At 38.6% G+C, this 18,922-nt stretch overlaps 3 protein-coding genes across 3 annotated transcripts; 1 reads left to right on the forward strand and 2 right to left on the reverse strand.

Moving 5' to 3' along the window:
* Positions 1-1,026: 1,026 nt before the first annotated feature.
* LOC115965178 lies at positions 1,027-3,921 on the reverse strand. The gene is made up of 3 exons (XM_031084364.1): positions 3,583-3,921; positions 1,530-2,928; positions 1,027-1,466 (listed from the first exon to the last, which is right to left on the reverse strand). Exons 1-3 carry the CDS (start codon positions 3,919-3,921, stop codon positions 1,027-1,029), a joined length of 2,178 nt encoding a protein of 725 aa, XP_030940224.1.
* A 798-nt stretch (positions 3,922-4,719) lies between these two features.
* On the reverse strand, positions 4,720-5,652 carry LOC115965179. Its single transcript, XM_031084365.1, has one exon. The coding sequence runs from the start codon at positions 5,650-5,652 to the stop codon at positions 4,720-4,722; it is 933 nt and encodes a 310-aa protein (XP_030940225.1).
* A 6,749-nt stretch (positions 5,653-12,401) lies between these two features.
* On the forward strand, positions 12,402-13,728 carry LOC115965180. Its single transcript, XM_031084366.1, has 3 exons — positions 12,402-12,489; positions 12,634-13,405; positions 13,674-13,728. Exons 2-3 carry the CDS (start codon positions 12,870-12,872, stop codon positions 13,726-13,728), a joined length of 591 nt encoding a protein of 196 aa, XP_030940226.1. The 5' UTR covers positions 12,402-12,489; positions 12,634-12,869.
* Positions 13,729-18,922: the final 5,194 nt, after the last annotated feature.

The following is an 18,922-nucleotide window of genomic DNA, read 5'->3' on the forward strand; positions in this document are numbered from 1 at the left end:
AATTTTCAGAACAATATCTTTTGGCCCTGTTAAGAGAACAAGGATAATTGCCCTATGTTTTTGGGCTTTTCTATGATTTAATGTTTACCTGCTTTTGTGGTTACACTACTGTCTGTGTTTGTGTATATGTGCGTGATTTAGCATAAACTTCTTAGCGTACCTTGTATTTAGCTGGTACTTAGTGCAAATTCCTTGTGATTTGCTCGTCATTCTTTATCTTTGTTGTGGGTTTCTATCCTTCTTCTTTTTCTTTTTGTTCTTTTCCTTGCGGGCTCGCCAGTGTCCTTAGTTCGTTCAGTGGGACTTTGCCATTCACGTAGGCCTTAGGATTATGTTTATATCTCCAGCACGTCTCGTGTGCCTTCGTCAGTGATTTACATCCGTCTTGGCGGAATCTTATCACTTAGGGCTTCGTCAGTGATTTACATCCGTCTCGGCGGAATCTTATCACTTGGCCACTTTTTTTTATGGTGACTTACATCCCATTAAGGAATCTCGTCACTTAAGGCTTTGTCAGTGATTTACATTCGTCTTGGCGGAATCTTATCACTTAGCCCCTTTTTCTCATATTCGTTAGTGTTGTCGTCGGTGACATACACTTGTCAAGGTGGACTCTTGTTAGTTTGACTTATAATTGACTGGACCTGTCTGCATAAAGACATCAAAGGATAAGAAATTTTTATTGAATTCAGGAGCAATTGCCTTTGTCTATTACATTTACTGGTGGTACTTTTTTAAATGCTCAATATTCCATGGTCGAGGAAGCCTTTGTCCGTCCATGGTTTCCAGGTGATAACTTCCTTGTCTTGAGTAGTGAATGACTCGGTAGGGACCTTCCCACGTAGGACCCAGCTTTCCCTGGGTAGGGTCTTTAGTTGCCATGGTGGTCCTGCGTAGGACGAGGTCACCTATGTCCAGGCGTCTCAGTTTGACCCTTTTGTCATAGTATTCGGCCATCTTTCTTTGATACTTCATCATCTTGCTGGATGCGTTGACTCTTACTTCGTCCAGACAATCTAGGTTCAGTCATAGTTCGTCGTCATTGATCTCTTTGTTGAAAGTTCCACGCCTGATGCTTGTGACCCCTACTTCGACTGGGATTACTGCTTCTGTACCATAGGTAAGCCTGAAGGGGGTTTCTCTTGTTGGGGTTCTGGCGGTGGTTCTGTAAGCCCACAGGACATTTGGTAGTTCTTCTGGCCAGGCACCTTTTGCATCGTCCAGTCTGGTCTTGATGATCTTGAGCAGCGTCCGGTTCGTCACTTTCGTCTGCCCGTTTGCCTGAGGATGCCCTGGGGATGAGAACTGATTCTTGATCCCAAGGTTTGAGCAGAATTCCCTGAAGCCTTGACTATCGAACTGCCTTCCATTGTGTGATATGATCGTCGAGGGAATCCCGAACCTGCAGATTATGTTCTTCCACACAAAGTTCTGGATCCGAGCCTCAGTGATCATTGCTAGGGCCTCTGTTTCAACCCATTTTGTGAAATAGTCAATAGCAACAAGAAGGAATTTTACCTGACCTTTACCTTGGGGCAGAGGACCGACGATATCGATTCCCCATTGTGCAAATGGCCATGGGGAAGCTATGGTCGTCATTTTCTCTGCTGGAAGCCGCTGCACATTCCCGTATCGTTGGCATTTGTCGCACCTCCTGACGATCTCAGCAGCGTCCACCTGCATGGTTGGCCAAAAATATCCTTCCCTTACCACTTTGTTTACTAGGGATCTGGAGCCGGCATGGTCGCCACAAATTCCTCCGTGTACTTCCTCCAAGATGTATTTGGCCTCTTCCTCATCGACGCACTTCAAGTAGGGCATAGAGAAGCCTCTCTTGTACAAGATGTCATTCAGGATCGTGAATCTGGCTACCCTCTTCTTGATCTTTCTGGCCTCTTCAGTATTTTGAGGTAGGTGCCCGTCCTGGAGGAAGGACATTATGGGCGTCATCCAGGTATCAGTGCTCTGGATGGTGAATGTTGCAACTTCCTCGATACTAGGGTGTTTTTGGACTTCCATCGCCAGGTCCGTGCTAGTCCCTTCTTCTTTTAATGACGCTAGCTTTGACACTTCGTTAGCCCCCATATTCTGACTTCTTGGGATTTGTACGAACTCCACTGAATCGAATTCCTGAGCTAGTTGTCTTGCCAACTTGAGGTATTTCTGCATCCTTTCTTCTTTTGCCTCGTATTCTCCCTTGATCTGTCCAATCACTAGCTTTGAATCACTTTGGATCAACAAATTTTTGGCACCAAGAGCTTTCCCAAGTCTCAATCCCGTCAGTATTCCTTCGTATTCAGTTTCGTTGTTGGTGGCTGGGAACTTTAGTTGGACCCCATATTTCAGCACTTCTCCGTCGGGGGTGGTTATGATGGCCCCTACTCCCCCCTTCTTTTGGGCTGACGAACCATCAGTCTGTATTATTAGTTTATCTGCTTCGTCGGTAATCCTGTCTTCGTCAGGGAACTTAAATTCTGCGATGAAGTCCGCCAGAGCTTGTGCCTTGATCGCTGTTCTTGGATGGTACTCGATGTCAAATTGACTAAGTTCAATTGCCCACTGGACCATTCTCCCTGCTGCTTCTGGCTTGCTCATTGACTTCTTGATTGGTTCGTCCATCATTACGAGAATAGGATTTGACTGGAAATATTGCCTGAGCTTGCGCGAGGCCACTATTAGTGCAAACGCAATCTTTTCGATCCTTGGGTATCTGGACTCAGCCCCTTGGAAAGCTTGGCTGACGTAGTAAACCGGGAGTTGCTTCTTGCCCTCTTCTCTAATCAAAGCTGCACTTACTGCCGAGGCTGACACCGCCAGGTACAGGTATAGGTTTTCTCCTTCTTTGGACGAGCTTAGGAGAGGTGGACTACTCAGGTATTGCTTCAGCTCTTGGAATGCCGCTTCGCACTCGTCGGTCCAAGCAAAAGCCTGCTTCAATGTCTTAAAGAAGGGCAGGCATTTGTCTATGGCCCTAGAGACGAACCTGTTTAAAGCTTCTATTCTTCCTGTGAGTTTTTGAACATCCTTGACGGTTTTGGGTGAGGCCATGTCAATGATAGCTCGTACTTTCTCTGGATTTGCTTCTATTCCCCTTTGGGACACCATGAATCCCAAGAACTTCCCCGAGGCTACCCCAAAAACACACTTGCTTGGATTCAACTTCATCTGGTGTTTTTTGAGGGTTGCAAAAGTTTCCTCCAAGTCGTCCAGATGTGTGAGCTCTTCCTTACTCTTGACGAGCATATCGTCCACGTACACCTCCATGTTCCTGCCAATCTATTGGCTGAACATTTTGTTTACCATTCTCTGATACGTAGCTCCAGCATTTTTCAGCATAAAAGGCATCACCTTGTAACAGTAGAGTCCTTGACTTGTGATGAAGGCTGTCTTCTCCTGGTCTTCTTCAGCCATCTTTATCTGGTTGTACCCTGAGAAGGCGTCCATGAACGTCAGTAACTTGTGTCCGGCGGTGGAGTCCACAAGCTGGTCTATCCTTGGTAGAGGGAAGCTGTCCTTTGGGCATGCTTTGTTCAGATCGGTGAAGTCTACACACATTCTCCATTTTCCGTTCGCTTTCTTTACCAGGACGACGTTGGCGAGCCATTCAGGATAATATACTTCCCGGATGAATCCAGCCGTCAAGAGTTTGGTTACTTCCTCTACAACTGCCTGATCTCGCTCTGGGGCGAAGGTTCTTCGTCGTTGCTGAACGGGCTTCCTGCTGGGGTCCACATTCAGCCTATGCTGGATGACTTCTGGAGATATGCCCGGCATGTCCTTGTGACTCCATGCAAAGACATCTAGATTCTCTTTAAGGAACTTTATGAGTCTTGTTCTCATCTCGGGGCTTAGCGTCGTCCCTATCTTGGTCGTCTTGTCCGCATTTCCTTCTACCAATTCCACTGTTTCCAAGGTCTCCATCCCGTCTTCCTCTTTTTCTTCAATCGTCCACGTGTGGTTCTCCTTTCTTGCCAGTACGGCCTGATAGCATTCCCTTGCCAGGACTTGATCACCTTTCACTTCACCCACACCGTTGTCTGTCGGGAATTTCACCTTCAAACAGTAGGTTGACGTCGCCGCCTTCCACTTGTTGAGGGTAGGCCTCCCAATGATGACATTGTAGGATGAGGGGCAATCTACCACCAGGAAGTCTACTTGTTTGGTCAACTACAATGGGTAGGTCCCTGCCGTCACCGTCAGTGTCACTATACCCCTGGGGTAGACCCTGTCTCCACTGAAGCTGACGAGTGGAGAGTTAAAAGGGCGAAGCCTTTTTGGATCTAATCTCAGCTGCTGGAAGGCTAGGAAGTAGATGATATCCGCTGAGCTCCCGTTATCAACAAGGATCCTTTTGGTATTGAACCCTTCTATATTCAGCACTATGACCAGGGGATCGTTGTGGGGCTGCTTTACTCCCCTGGCGTCTCCTTCACTGAAGGACACGTCTTGGCATGTTCGTCGGTGCTTGGACGGAGGCATGGTGTGGACGCTGTTCACCTGTCTATGGTATGCTTTTTTGAGTGATCTAAATGATCCTCCTGAGAATGGTCCTCCTGTGATTGTGTTTATCTCCCCGATCACCTTGCGTGGAGGCTGGGACGGATGGTCGTCATCCCGAGTGAAGGATTCACACTGGGTCCTGTTGTCGTCTCTGAACTTGCTATATTCTCCTTTCTTTACATACTTCTGTAACTTCCCTTTCCGTATTAATTCCTCTATTTACTCCTTCAAGTCTCTGCAATCTTCTGTGTTGTGGCCGTGGTCTCTATGGAACCGGCAATACTTGTTTTTGTCACGTACGTTGGGGGATGAGTGTAATGGCCTGGGCCATTTGAGATAGTGCTCGTCCTTGATCTGCGTGAAAATCTTGTCAACAGGCATAACCAAGGGAGTAAATTTTACCGTCCGAGGATTTTTATCGCCCTTCCTCCTATTCCCGTCATTGTTCCGACGTTCTGGTCTGTCTCTCTTTTGCCCCCTACGGTCGTCTTCCCTCTTGGCCTTGTCTCCTGGCCTCTCAGTATCTTTTATGGCAGCTAGGGCATCTTCCGCGTTCATGTACTTTTGTGCCTTCAGGAGCATCTCTGCCATCGTCTTCGGGGGGTTCTTTGCAAGAGAGGCCACGAGGTCTCTGGATCTCAACCCTGCTTTGAAGGTCGTCAGCTGTACCTTGTCATCAGCTTCGTCTACTTCCAGAGTTTCCCGAGTGAATCGCTTGACATATGACCTCAGAGTCTCCTTCTCTCCCTGTCTTATGGTGAGTAAGTAGTCTACTGGCCTCCTTGGGCGTTGTCCCCCTATGAAGTGGTGCAAGAAGGCACTACTCAGCTGATCGAAGTTGTCTATGGACGAGTTTGGCAACTTAGTAAACCATTCTCTTGTAGCTCCTTTGAGAGTTGTCGGGAAGGAACGGCACAGTATTTCGTCAGGTGGTTGTTGAAGTCCCAGAGTCATCTTGAAGGTATTAAGGTGATCCTGGGGGTCTTTTAGCCCGTCGAACAGCTCAAGCTGAGGTAAGCGAAATTTTGAAGGCACAGGGCATTCTAGTACCGCGACGGTGAAGGGTGAATCCGTAGCTCTTACCATTTTGTCCACGCTTCGGTCCATCTTTTCTTTAATGGCGCTCCTTAGCTCGTCCATTTCCTTCCTCATTTCTCGAAGGAGGTCTGAGTTTTGCTCGTCCGGAGTAGTTGGTCTATGAGGGGTTCCTCTCCGTTGACTATCCCCTTCTTCCTCCAAGTTATCTTTGGACCGGTTCTCTTCCTATTGAGCCTGTTGGACTTGCTGAAGCCGTAGCTTCATTTCCTGGTTCTGTTTGGTGAGTTCTTCAATGGTGGCTGCAAGGGCCTGGACTTGCTGGGCCAAGGCTGCTGAGTCTGGGTTGGATTCCATCTGAATGTAGAGGGTTGATGGGAACTACGCTCTCAGATATGAATCTAAAAATATCGTCCCCACAGACGGCGCCAAACTGATGAGGTGCAAACTCGTCAGTTTCAGTAGGCAGATGGAACTCCCCGTTAGCGCCTGGTTCTCTTCAAGAAAGGTGGTCACCGGTGTGGTGCCTGCCACAACGTCTCCGATGCCAAAGTTAGAACAATCAAGCTATTCGCAGAACTAGAAAGTAAGAAGTATATTTTCAGAATCTTAGTATCGTACCTTATGCTGCAAATGTGAGAGTTTTATATCTGTGAGCCTGACTGCTAGCCGTTGGAGTGTAAATGCCCTTCTTTCATAACGCCTCAAGCCCAATTATGGGGCTTTTATTAATCTCCAATGGTCTACTTTGCTGGTTTCGTAACTACCCAGGTTACTTGCTGGTACCATTGAATGACCTTCCTTTCTTCGTCGTTGATGGCTTGTTCGTCATCAGGGGGTACCCTCGTCATTACGTTGACCTCGTCAAGGTAACGTGTTCTCGTCAATCCCATCAAGTTGGGTTTCAAGGAAGGGCTAATAGACCTTCTTATCTTGTTAACCCAAATTCAACTTTTGTTAAATGATGCTAAGAAAAGACAAGCAAGTGATGATTTTGTGAGGAGTTGGTTAGCAGAGCTCAGACGTGTTGCTTATGACATTCATGATGTGCTAGACGAGTTTGGCTATAACATTCTTCTGCAAAAGGTACTAAACTACTCTTCACCTTCTAATGACATTATCAATGTGGCAAACAAAATTAAGACCATCAACAAAACATTAAATAGACTTAAAGGTGACATTGCTAGTTATGATCTTCGAGCGGAGTTCGAGAATTCAATCCCTAAGATTAGCTTTAGCATGGAGATAGACTCCTTCCTTGGTGATTCAAAAGTTAATCGAAACGTTGGAAATAACATTGTTGAAGCAACCTATTGTGATAGTGTGACAGAAATCACGAAGATTCTTCCCCAATATGAATTAACAGAATATGATTGTTGGTCCATATTCAAGGAAAGAGCATTTGCAAATGAAAGACCTTTACCTCTAGATTTGAAGAAAATTGGAAAGGAGATTGTTAAAAAATGTAAAAGGGTTCCATGGGCTGCAAGATTTTTAGGGGGAATAATGTACTTTATACGTGATAATGGTGAATGGCTATCGATTCAAAATAATGAAATTTGGGATTTATTGGACGATGGTAATAATGGAGTCCTTCACATATTAAAGCTACGATCATCTTTAAAAACCATCTTTGAAACGATGTTTCACATAGAGTGCAGTTTTCCCTAAAGATTATGACATGAAAAAGGACGAAGTAATTTAGCATTGGATGATTGATGGGTTTCTTGAACCATCTAAAGAAGATAATATGGTGATGGAGGATATTGGTAACATATATTTCAATATTTTGTTGGCCACTTTCTTTTTTCAAAATGCGCACATTAATTTCAGAAAATCTAGACTTTGATGACATGTTATCAAATTTTAAATGCTTACGTATTTTAAAATTATCCGGGCATAGTATAATAGGGTTGCCAAATTCAATTGAGCAATTGGTACATTTGAGGCTTCTTCATATCTTGCACACTAAAATTGTGGAATTATCGAAATCCATTACTAAACTCTACAATTTGCAAACTTTAAGAATTGAAGAATGCCCCGAACTCAGGAAGCTTCCAAAAGACCTAAGCAATTTGATTAATTTGAGACATATTAATATCGGTTGTTTGAAAGGGTTGTGGTACATATATAAACCACTCAAAAATATGGGGCAGTTGACTTGCCTTCAAACATTGCCATTTTTTGTTGTGGGTCAAGAAGAAGGTTATTGGATTAAAGAAATGGGACCTTTAAAGAATCTCAGAGGAGAAATAAGCATATACAATCTAGAGGGGGTGGAAGATGAGGAAGAAGCCAAAAGTGCAAAATTAAAAGAAAAGGAAATATTCAAGTTGGGATTATACTGGAAAGACAGAGATGGTCATTGTTATAATTTTAGAGCAGCAGAGTCCAACTATGATAAAGATGAAAGGGTGTTGGAAGGCCTCCAGCCTCACTCAAATTTGAAAAGCATGGGAATCGAATTTTATGGAGGAAAGAAATTCCCATCATGGGTTGGTTTGTCGCTATATCACAATTTGATTGAGATCAAGTTGAGTTCGTGCCATAAATGTGAAGAAGTTCCCACTCTGGGGCATTTACCCTGTCTTAAGAGTTCTTGAAATGAGAGGAATGAGGAAGGTGAGAAAGGGATTTTATTAAAAAATAACTACAAAACTCAATTTATATTATTAGTTAGGCAACGTTTCAAACATATTTGGTTTCTAATAATTTGAGTTCTCTACACTCGATTTTGCCCAATGAATTTGCACTTGGAAATCGAGTGGCCGATACTCAATTTCCATAATCACTTGAAAATCGAGTGTCTCACACTCGATTTTCTTAGAGCAAAATCGAGTCATCTGGACTCGATTTATTAGAAATGAAATTTGTTTCAAACATTGACTAACTAATAATATAGTTAGTGTTTTATAGTTATTTTTTAATAAAATCCGTGAGAAAGTATAGGAAGTGAGTTTTACAGTGACGGGAGTTACAGAAATAATACTACATTATTTCCGGCATTGAGAATACTCAAATTGGGAAACAATCTTTGAAGAGTGGAAGGATGCAAAGGAGTTGACAAATGTAGGTGAGGTGTTGGTGTTTCCTTGCCTTGAGGAGTTGACCATAATTTATTGTGATAAACTGAGAGATTTGCCAGACTCACTGCACACCTGCATTTCCCTTCAGAAATTGGTAGTTGAAAGTTGTCTAGACCTGAGTTCTTTGCCAGGTGTCCTATCACCTATTCAACACTTGGAGATAAAGAACTGTAGTACTGAAGAACTACCCGGAGGGATACAATTCTGTACATCTCTTCAATATTTGGAGATTGGGCGCTGTTCGAATTTGAAATCAATTCCAGAATCACTGCAATCCTGCGTTTCCCTTCAGAAGTTTGTAGTACGATATTTGTCGTCACGTGAGGTATTTGCCAGGTGTCCCATCAGTTATTCAACACTGGGAGATAATAGGGTGTGGTATTGATGAACTACCCAGTGGGCTACAATTCTGCACATCTCTTCAATTTTTGAAGATTGGGGACTGTCCGAATCTGAAATCAATTCCAGATTTAGGAGAAGTATTTCATTCTCTTATTCATTTAAAACTTAGCAACTGTCCTCATCTAAGACTGAAGCTTTCACGGCGAGAGGGCCACTTAAAAGACTTTGATAATCGGTGGGTTTATTGAAGAGTTGGATGCTTTCCCGAGTCTGCATTATCCTTTCATTCTGAAGACTTTTACGACTCTGACTTTGACGTCTCTGAAGATGACTAGTAAGTGTACTTATACCTGGACTACAAGTATATTCCATTTCCTACTAGCCCCCAATTTATTTATGTAATTTTTTATTTTTAAAAGGGCTATTCTTAAATTTCACATCTCAACATTTTAGATTAATTATATATATATATAAAAAAAAAAGATTAATGCTTCTTGAATTAATTCATAGAAATTTAACTCACCAACCACTCTGATTAGTGGAATGTTGCAAAAAATTTGATCTCAGCCAATGCTCATAAAATTTGTTAGATTAATCCATTCATGATAACATACATACTCATTCCGTTTCTCAGCATTTCTTTTAACCTTCACTTATTGGTGTCAAATTGATTATGACCCTGCAGCCCAAATTAACAAAATCTATTTCCTACTTTTACAAAGACCTAAAAACAAGAACTGCTCCATGTATTATCAGAATTATTTGATTGAATTTATTGTGAGAAAGTGGAGTTGGGTTGCACAAGGATGAGATGAGACATTGGGTGGGAGAAGGTTTTGTGGATTTTTGTTTCCATGTCTGGGCTGGAAGGTCAATTTTACTGGTCCATGAAGTTATGTGATCCCCAGTTTTACTAGTGGAAGCAAAGTTTAACTTTCTTGTAAAGTTTTAGACAGCACTGAAGGAAGGTGTTGATGATTCTAATATATTGATATATCATTTTTGACTTTTGAAGGCTGCTAACACATTTAAAATTTTTCAGCTAACTCATGGAGCTTGCAAGAAGATTCCATCTTGGAAAATAACCAACTCAATGACAACTGATGCCAAGGTACTTCAGGTCTGCTTTCTCATTACCATTTTAGATATGTGTATATAACTTACTTCTTAATTGGTTCTTTGCGAGATCCAATTCAGTTTATATATATTTGTACAGCCACTGGGTTCTGTACCCATTGTGTGCATAGCTACATAAAATTGTAAGTCTATGTAAAGGTGTGCATGTCAACTCCATATGTGTTCATGTCACCAAGACAATGTATAGAGTTAGATTGAGTAGTCAGATCGCAGAATTATGGTTTGACAGTCATTCTGTACTCGTTGACATGAAAGTCATTCTGTACTCGTTGACATGACTGTACTTGTTACTTAGCATCTATTCATCTTGATATTCTGATATATATGTAGTTTTCATGTGTTGATGTCATTGTATTAGTGTTGTAAGAGCCACCAGAAAATTTCTCATTTATCAGAGGATATTTTTTCCAATGTCAAGGATACTTCACATAGCACCCATTTCTTCCAGCTTTGACACCTATTTCTTTGTTGTGATGAAAATTATTATAATCAGTCAAACAATTTTCCAAAAATGGGTGAAGAAAGTAGCAGTGTGTACCTCAATACTTTCATGTAATGATGAAAGGACCTGAAACAAAACAAAAACAAAAAACAAAAAACAAAAAAAAGCAGCAAAGAGAAGAGTGTTAGTTCAATAAGCCCTAATCATAATCATAAATTTAGGTGCAAAAAGAAGAAGGGATAGATGTATGGTACCTGGAGAAATAGGCGGTGGAGATGTTGTTGCTCCTCGGTACTGAAATTTGGAAAGGCACTGCAGAATCCCTACACCAACACGAGTTTACTATCCCAGCTTTGACACCTGTTACTGCCACCAGTAATTTCTTTTTTATCAGCAGATACTTTTCCAATGTCAAGGATGCTTCACGATTGTTTGGTGCTAGGGTAATTTTTTTTATCTCTCTTTCCATGGAAAACTAAATGAAGAACTGAAGCTTGAATTGGTTCCAAATTTCCAGTCTAATTGTTTCATTGAAATTTGTGAGTTGTTGCATTCTCTTCTTCTTTTCATTTGATGTCTCTCTTCCGACGAAACCTAATATGATTCCTTTTGATTCTTTTTTCTTCTTTCAATTTCATATATTATTATTATTATTATTATTAAATTTTTTGTTTGTATACTATTTACAGATTTTGGCCACCCTTCTTATCCCTATTAGAAGCCATGCACTTCAGCACAGACTAGCCTTAGATTTGCCCTATTCCAAATATCCGGATAAACATCTAATTCCTATTCTAAGCTCAAAATAATCTTAATTCATATTTCCTCTTAAAGGTCCTTTTTTCGAACATTTCATTTTGGAATAAACTAGTTCTTTTTGTAATTAATTTACCATCTTTCTTATCCTCTTATTTTAAGGCTACTTCCCTTCAATTTTTGTGTCAAACTTGTATCTCTATGTCCTGCAACATATTCTTCTGCATAGCATATGTAAACCTCCAAATTTCTGTTTCAAACAATTCCCTCAAATTTTTTGGATTTATTTACATTGGAAATTCTGGTCTACTTGTTACTATTGCTTGTCTTCGCTATAATGTTTTGACTTTTCAGTTTTCTAATAATAATGGCTCTTATCGAATATTAAGCAACAGCATTTTGTGTCATAATCTGATTTCATTTCTATATGTCCACAATCTAGCTATCACATCTGCTGCATCTGTTTATTTGAGGACTCAATATGCCTGCTAATTGCAGCCAGGAAACAGCTATGAAGTTCATATATATGCTTATGTGCACAAATTCATGTATTCTAGAACCATGCAAGATCCCATAAGCCAATGCTTGAGCATCATTCATCTCTCTTAAATTTCTCTCTGTTATAGGAGATAAAAGAAGCAACAAAACCAATATAAATTTGAAGGCATAAATACACTATGACAATGGCTCTACTTGATGCAAAGATATGGTGACAACACTAAAATTCCTAGCTGCCCTCTTCGAAGCTTCTCCAAGGGAATTCCAACCATGCCATCTTGGTTTAAGCATCCTACATAAACTTGTGTCTTGGTCCTAGTGGTAGAGAGGCTTCCGGTACATACTCTAACCATCACTTTTAAACCATATATAGCATTTTCAGCTTGGTATATTTGTTAAAGGTTTCATTTAATCTTGAATGAAAATTCCATGACTTGAACACACTTTTTATAAGGTTCAAAGTGGTTGGCCTACGTCCTCATCTCCATTTGGAAAGGATCATGACCTAGAAGAAGGAATATGTTCACCATTACAAGAAAAGAGTTCCCACAAAATTGAAGGACAAGGTAAAGGATTTGAGACATACTCTCAGCATGAAGAAACATATCAGGATGTTAGCACCACACCCATCTTGGGATGTCAGGTTGGATGATGATAAAGTTGAAGAAGATGCTGTTTTCTTTGGAGCCCCAAGTAACATCATTACAACCTTATTTTTCTTAATACATTTGTTCCCATGTTGTCTTTCATTATTCTTTTACTGCTTTTGTGAGGTAAAATGCAAACACTCCAATGTGGCTTCCTAATTCATAATGCCCCTTATCATATGATTTTCAGCATTGAATCAAAGCTGGCTCCTGAGGGGTTCAAGGAAAACCACCAGACATAATCCAAGAGCAATACATAAGAATTTCGGGAAGCATGTTTTGTCAATCACTATCATTCTTAGTGTTAAAAAGAAAAACAGATGCCTACAAGTCTTAGAGGACATTAACTGTAACTGCAACTGAAAATTTGGCATCAGCTTTTGCTGTGGTATCAGAAATTCAGAGTGCTATTCACAAACTTATTATATGCCAGACTCACTGCATACCGATGTTTTCCTTCAGAATTTGGCAGTAAAGGACTGTCCTGATCTGAGGTCTTTGCCAGGTGTCCCATCCATAATAAGGTGTGGTATTGAAGAACCACCCAATGGGATACAGTGTTATACCTCTCTTCTTCAATATATGGAGAATGGGAATTGTGTGGGTTCTACTTCCATTCAACACTACCACCCCTTCCTCCAAAAGCTCAAATTGTGTGGGTCGTCTATGCAGGCTATAGTCCACTCTTTCCTGGTCCTGGACCAAATTCAATACTTCATTGCCCTTAAAATTCTGTGGATGGAGAATTTTCATGAAATGGTAGCTTTGCCAGAGTGGTTGGGCAATCTTTCCTCTCTTCAAAAGCTGTATATTGTGGATTGCGAGAAGCTGATGTATCTGCCCACTGAGCAAGCCATGCAATGCCTCGCCGAATTGGAAAAGCTGATGATTTATGATTTCCCCAAACTAAAAAATGAGCAGTCCAAGATTAACCACATTCCACTGGTTCAAATAAATACTCAGTAAGTCTACTCATACTACTATTCTCTTATATTTGTAATGGGTGAGAGTGTTCCTTGTATGAATACTTAATTGGACACAACTAAGAAAATTTATAAATGCTACAATTTGGGTCAATGATTCTTGATATAAATAGTAGAAATTAATATCACCACTACTCTGGAAATACTTGAAATATTCAATTTATGAAATTATTATTTTCAATCATTTGAAATAAGTCTATAAAAGCAGAGTATAATTAAAATTTTTGTGATTGATGCCAATTGACAGGTACTATTCAAATTTTTGTTTCTGCAAATCATCACGAGACTTAAGAAGTTGCTAAAAGTATTGTTTACTTGTATAATTTAGGTTGACCACATTCCAGTTGTTGAAATAGCTGAATCTGTTACCAATTTGTCTTGCTTCTATTCAATTTCAGTTTGCTAAGCTATTTTCTTTCTGAAATTTTTTCAAAATTGAAATTTTCTGGACATTGGGAAATTTGGAATATTGGATTCATCATTGATAGAGCTTGTTTTATGTCCACATGCTCATTCTTTCTCTTGGCATTTTTTACCCTAATGTGGTAGAAAAAAAAGACGAGAAAATTGATATAACACTTTATTTTTTGCTTTTAATGTGTTGTGAGTTATGACAAAATTGATATAACACTTTGGTAATGGTATTATTTTCATTTCCTACCATAAGCTAGGATCAAAATATGACAGATGTATAAACACATATTTCATGAATACATGTCTTCTTTCCTTTCATTTTATTTTTTTATATTTTGGGGAGAGCGGGTGGGAAGATTCTTTACCTTTATGCTATATTGTTGTAAGATCTACTACACATTTTCTTAGTTTTTCAAACAATTTAAATAGTGTAAAAGAGATTTAAAGAAAAAAAAATTCTTAACAAGTGCACTAAACTCCTACTTTTGCGTGCTCTTGGGGAGGTCATGGTAAACAATTTTATCTCTAATTTATTGTTAAGCACACTAAGGGTCCGTTTGGTTGTGGGTGAAATTATAGAGGGGGAGAGAATAGGGGAAAGGAGGGTGTTAGGTTTGGGGGAGAAATATGGGTGGGGAGTTTAGAGAAAATGAGAGAGGATGGTGTTTGGTTTGGGAGGAGAGGGGGGTGAAGATAGGGGTGGAGAAGTTTTCTCCCTAGGCCCACCATTTAAGAGGAAAAAGTTTTCTCTCCAGTTTGAAGATAAAACTAGAGAGAAAAGTGAGGAGAGAGTGGTTTTGATGTGAAATTACCCATTTACCTTCCCCTTATTTATTAATGTTGCTTTTTTTTGTTTGGGGGGGGGGGGGGGGGAATGTTACAACTAATATTGCCTCTTTCTTCTTCTTCTTCTTCTTCCTCTTCCATTTTTTTTTTTTTTTTTTTTTTTTTTTTTTTGTGGCCTTTGGTTGGCTCTTTTTCTTTCTTTTTTTTCAAATCAAAATCAATTTTTTTTCATTATTAGTTTTTTTTTTTGCTGGATGTTTTATTAATTATGTTAGTTTGTTGTAATTTAAAAAAATTAATTTTTATAAAATATTAAAAAAATATTTTTATGTACTAGGGGCATGAGAATAAATTTATGTAAACTACATTTTCTATCCTCCCATTTTGTTACTCAACCAAACAATAATTTTTTCCATTTCTATACTTTTTCACTTTCTCATCCAAACAAACAGAGGATGGTGAAAGAGGAATGAAAAATAGATGAGAAATGGGTGAGAGGACTGTTTGGTTGGGAGTAGAATTGAGAGGGGAGTGAGAAAAATGATGGATTATGATAATGGACGCCCAGTATTTGGTGAGCTAAAAAGAAGCAAAATCAAAAAAGTGAAGAGTAATTGCAAAAACATTATATTAAATAGGATGAAATATAAATAGAAGAATCACACACTTACTACATTGCATGAACTAATACAATTAGTTTGCATAATATAAATCATATGAAAAAGTATGTTTCGATGAATTACAAAGGACTCGTGAGTAGGTTCAATAATGTCTCTAAAAGGATAAGCTCTCGCAATTATAAAGGATTTGGATTGCATCTTCAACTTCAAAAAAAGAGTAGCTCAACAATGCTTTGGAAAATGGCCCTTGAGAGAGATCTGAAAGAAGCGTTGGATTTTGATGGAGTGGTTGTTGTTGTTGTTGTTGGGTTTTGATCTTCTAATAAGTGTTGGGCTTATTTTATGGGCTTTGTATGTGGGTTTTAAGGTTTTGACACCAGAGTTGGGATTTCGTTTGCTTGAGTTTGAGTGATTTATTCAACATGGGTTGGGCTTCTTCATATTGGCCCTTGTTTAGTGGTTAGTGTGTCAAATGCGAAAATTTTAAGTGAGTCTTTTTATTTTATTTTTTATATTTAAATGTTAATTAAATCATATTTATTTAATTAAGACTTTGCACTATTTTCTTCTAAATGTTTTCAATGAATTTTTTGTTCATTTGTTATATTTTTACCGAAATTTTTTGTTGTGTCTTGTCTAATATTAATAACAAAATTAACTATAGATGCCTCTTGAGATTCAATTTGTTTTTCAAGTTTTCTCTTCTTTCATTTTTTAACTTTTTCCTATCTAGATGAATATTTTGTAATAGATATTTATAATTAAATAAATGAAACATGATTTATAATATAAATTTATAATTTAACTAAAATAAAATTTAAAATTTAATATATAGAACAAAATGCCTAATTTATCAAAAGTAAGATTGCAACTTTACTTAATGATATGGTCACTTTATACTTTAAACTTGCGCAAATAAAAATTTATTTATCATATAATTGAATAAAATGGTACTAAATTACTAATACAAAAAGTTGATTATTCTTAAAGGATAATTTATAAAAATATACTTAAACAATACAAATTAAATAAATTACTTGAAATATTAAAAAAATTGGTACTAATAGAAATGGGGAAAATCAAACTAATTAAAGTATAAACAGCTTTATATAAGGTAAAAAATGGGTTGATGGGTAGTTAATGTGACACATCAACCCCACACAAGCTATCTATTGTTTTTTTTTTTTTTTTTTTTCTTAAGTACAAACTAGTTGTTGATGTTTTGGATTTTTAATATACAATGCATTCTATTAGCTAATAAAAGTGGCCTTAAATTATTATTTTTTATCTGGGTAAAAGACTAAATAAGTGTTAATAAAAATATAATATAATATTAGTTAAAAGAGGAAGCTTTCTATTATTTGTAGCAATGGAGCTAAATAGTTATATAGCTATTTTAGTTATAGCTATTTAGTTTCACCAAAACACAAAAAACACCCATACAGTAGTGGAGCTAAATCTATTTTTTTTTTTTTTAGTTTCATTGCTATAGTATACATCTATCTATGGATGTACACTGTAGCTTGGAGCTAAAAAAAAAAAAAAAAGTTTTTTATTCTAGCTTGGGATTAAAATAATCCTTTTATTCTCACACCGTGCCTCTCTCTTTAGTCACTCTCATCTATCTAAAGCTCTCTCTCAAAACTCTCTCCTCAAGCTCACTCTCTCAACGTCACTCTCTCAAGCTCACTCTTTCACCGCCGCTGGCCTAACTCATCCTCAACGTCACTACCACTAAAGCTCGATGTCATCGACCCACCAACCATCCCAAGTCGCTGATTAGACCCACTTCTCTTCCACCGATCAAACCCATCCGCCGATCAGACCAAGCTGACCCAAGCCCCAAATCGCCGATCCACACCTCCGATCCACGCCTCCACCTAGTCCTCCATCTAAACGCTCACCCAACGCCGATAAGCCTGAGTTTCTCTGGATTTCATGGGCTTAATCGTTGATCCAAGCTCTGGGTTTCATTGTCAAAGCCGCTGCTACCTTCGTCAGCCCATTGCTTTGGTTTTTCGTCGATCCAAGCTTTGGGTTTTTTTTTTTTTTTTTTTTTTTTGCATTGCGTGAATTTGATTGTCGTGGTGTGGGTGTCGGCTAGTGGGTTGGGTGGGTGTGGACTTGGTTGACTTTTTTTTCTTTGTTATGGCCTGTGGTGGTGGTGGTGGTGGTGGTTGTGGTTGTGGTTATGGTTGTGGTTGTAATTGTTGTTTATTGTAGAGGATATATTATTTTATTGTAGTGGATATATTATTTTATTGTGATTTTATATTATTTTATTGTGTTGAAAGCTAAAATAGATCCACTGCTGCAACATTTGTGTAGGTAAAATAGATAAAGTAACATTTTGTGATGTCAAATAACTAAATTTTAGGTCTACTACTGTGGATGCTCTTAGTCATCTATATGCTAGAGCTGGCTCTGGGCATGTATGTATGCACACACCATATATGATGTGAAGACTGATGGTATTCCAAATCAAGTATAATATTCCACAAATGGCATCTATATATAAACAATCATAATGCATTAAAATGAGAAACACGGCCTCTTTAAATGCATGCAATGTCATTTTACTTTTACACTATTTTTTTCTTTTTCTTGATTTTTCTAATGGCATAGGAAAAAAAAAAAGGCATGCATTTCCAATTGCTCTCCAGTGTTTTTCACCTCTAAAGTGAGGTACATTTTTGCGCTTTTCCATTAAGCTTGATGCACACTTTTTGTGCTTTTTTATAAAAAAAAAAAAAACCTAAATTAAATTGTAGGCATAGGATCTTAACATTATTGATATAAAACCATTGATTTGGCATATAAAATTCAATAAACTAATAAAATAGTTTTATTTCAAATGGATCCACTTCATGACTCAAAATCTATCTAGTGCCACATCAAGAATTACACACGTGGGAGAGAAAGAGAGCTTGAACATGAATAAAAAGAGGCTCACAGGAGTGGCAAGTAAAGATTCTTCACAAACACATCATTTGAGCCCTCTGGCACCTTCAAGCTTATGGTACTTGTGTTTAAGTATATATATACATGTCTGTTTCTTTGGCATTTCCATCTACGTGGTCTCCAGCCAGCACCTGTTTGTTTCTCATTTCTTCACCATCACCGGCATTTCTATAAGCCTATAACCTCTCCCTCTCTCTTTTTCGATAAGCTGTTGCGTGCAATGCAATAATGAAAGAGAGGAACTCTTTTTGTCGGCAATACAGTGATCGTTATCAGGTTTGTAAATTGTAATGAGATACAAATTCGACTATTACTTATCAAGAAAGGAACACAAATGTTGTGACAATCAATCTTATTAAGTTTAGTAAGATTTGGCGCAAACTTTTGCACGTAAATGAAGTTCTTTTTGTACAAGAATCTCCAAATATAGCATTAAATTGTTCAAAATTGACAGTTTGAGTGCAAAACGAATTTTTCCAACTGATTTCGTGTCATGATAGACGACACTGGTATAGAGGCTTATGGGCACATCAAAACTAAATAAAATGAAAAGGAACATTTTTCACTTTCAAAAACAGATCGAGATGGTAACAAAGTCCTTGTACGTAGGATGCCATATGTATATGGTTGGAACCCTTCTAAAATTTTTAAGAAGCATTAATATGGATATGCTTAGTGCATCAAGATCGAGGTCTGCAAGAAATAATAGTTCTCC

Source organism: Quercus lobata, chromosome 10, assembly GCF_001633185.2.
Source record: "Quercus lobata isolate SW786 chromosome 10, ValleyOak3.0 Primary Assembly, whole genome shotgun sequence".
Classification (NCBI taxonomy): Eukaryota; Viridiplantae; Streptophyta; class Magnoliopsida; order Fagales; family Fagaceae; genus Quercus; species Quercus lobata.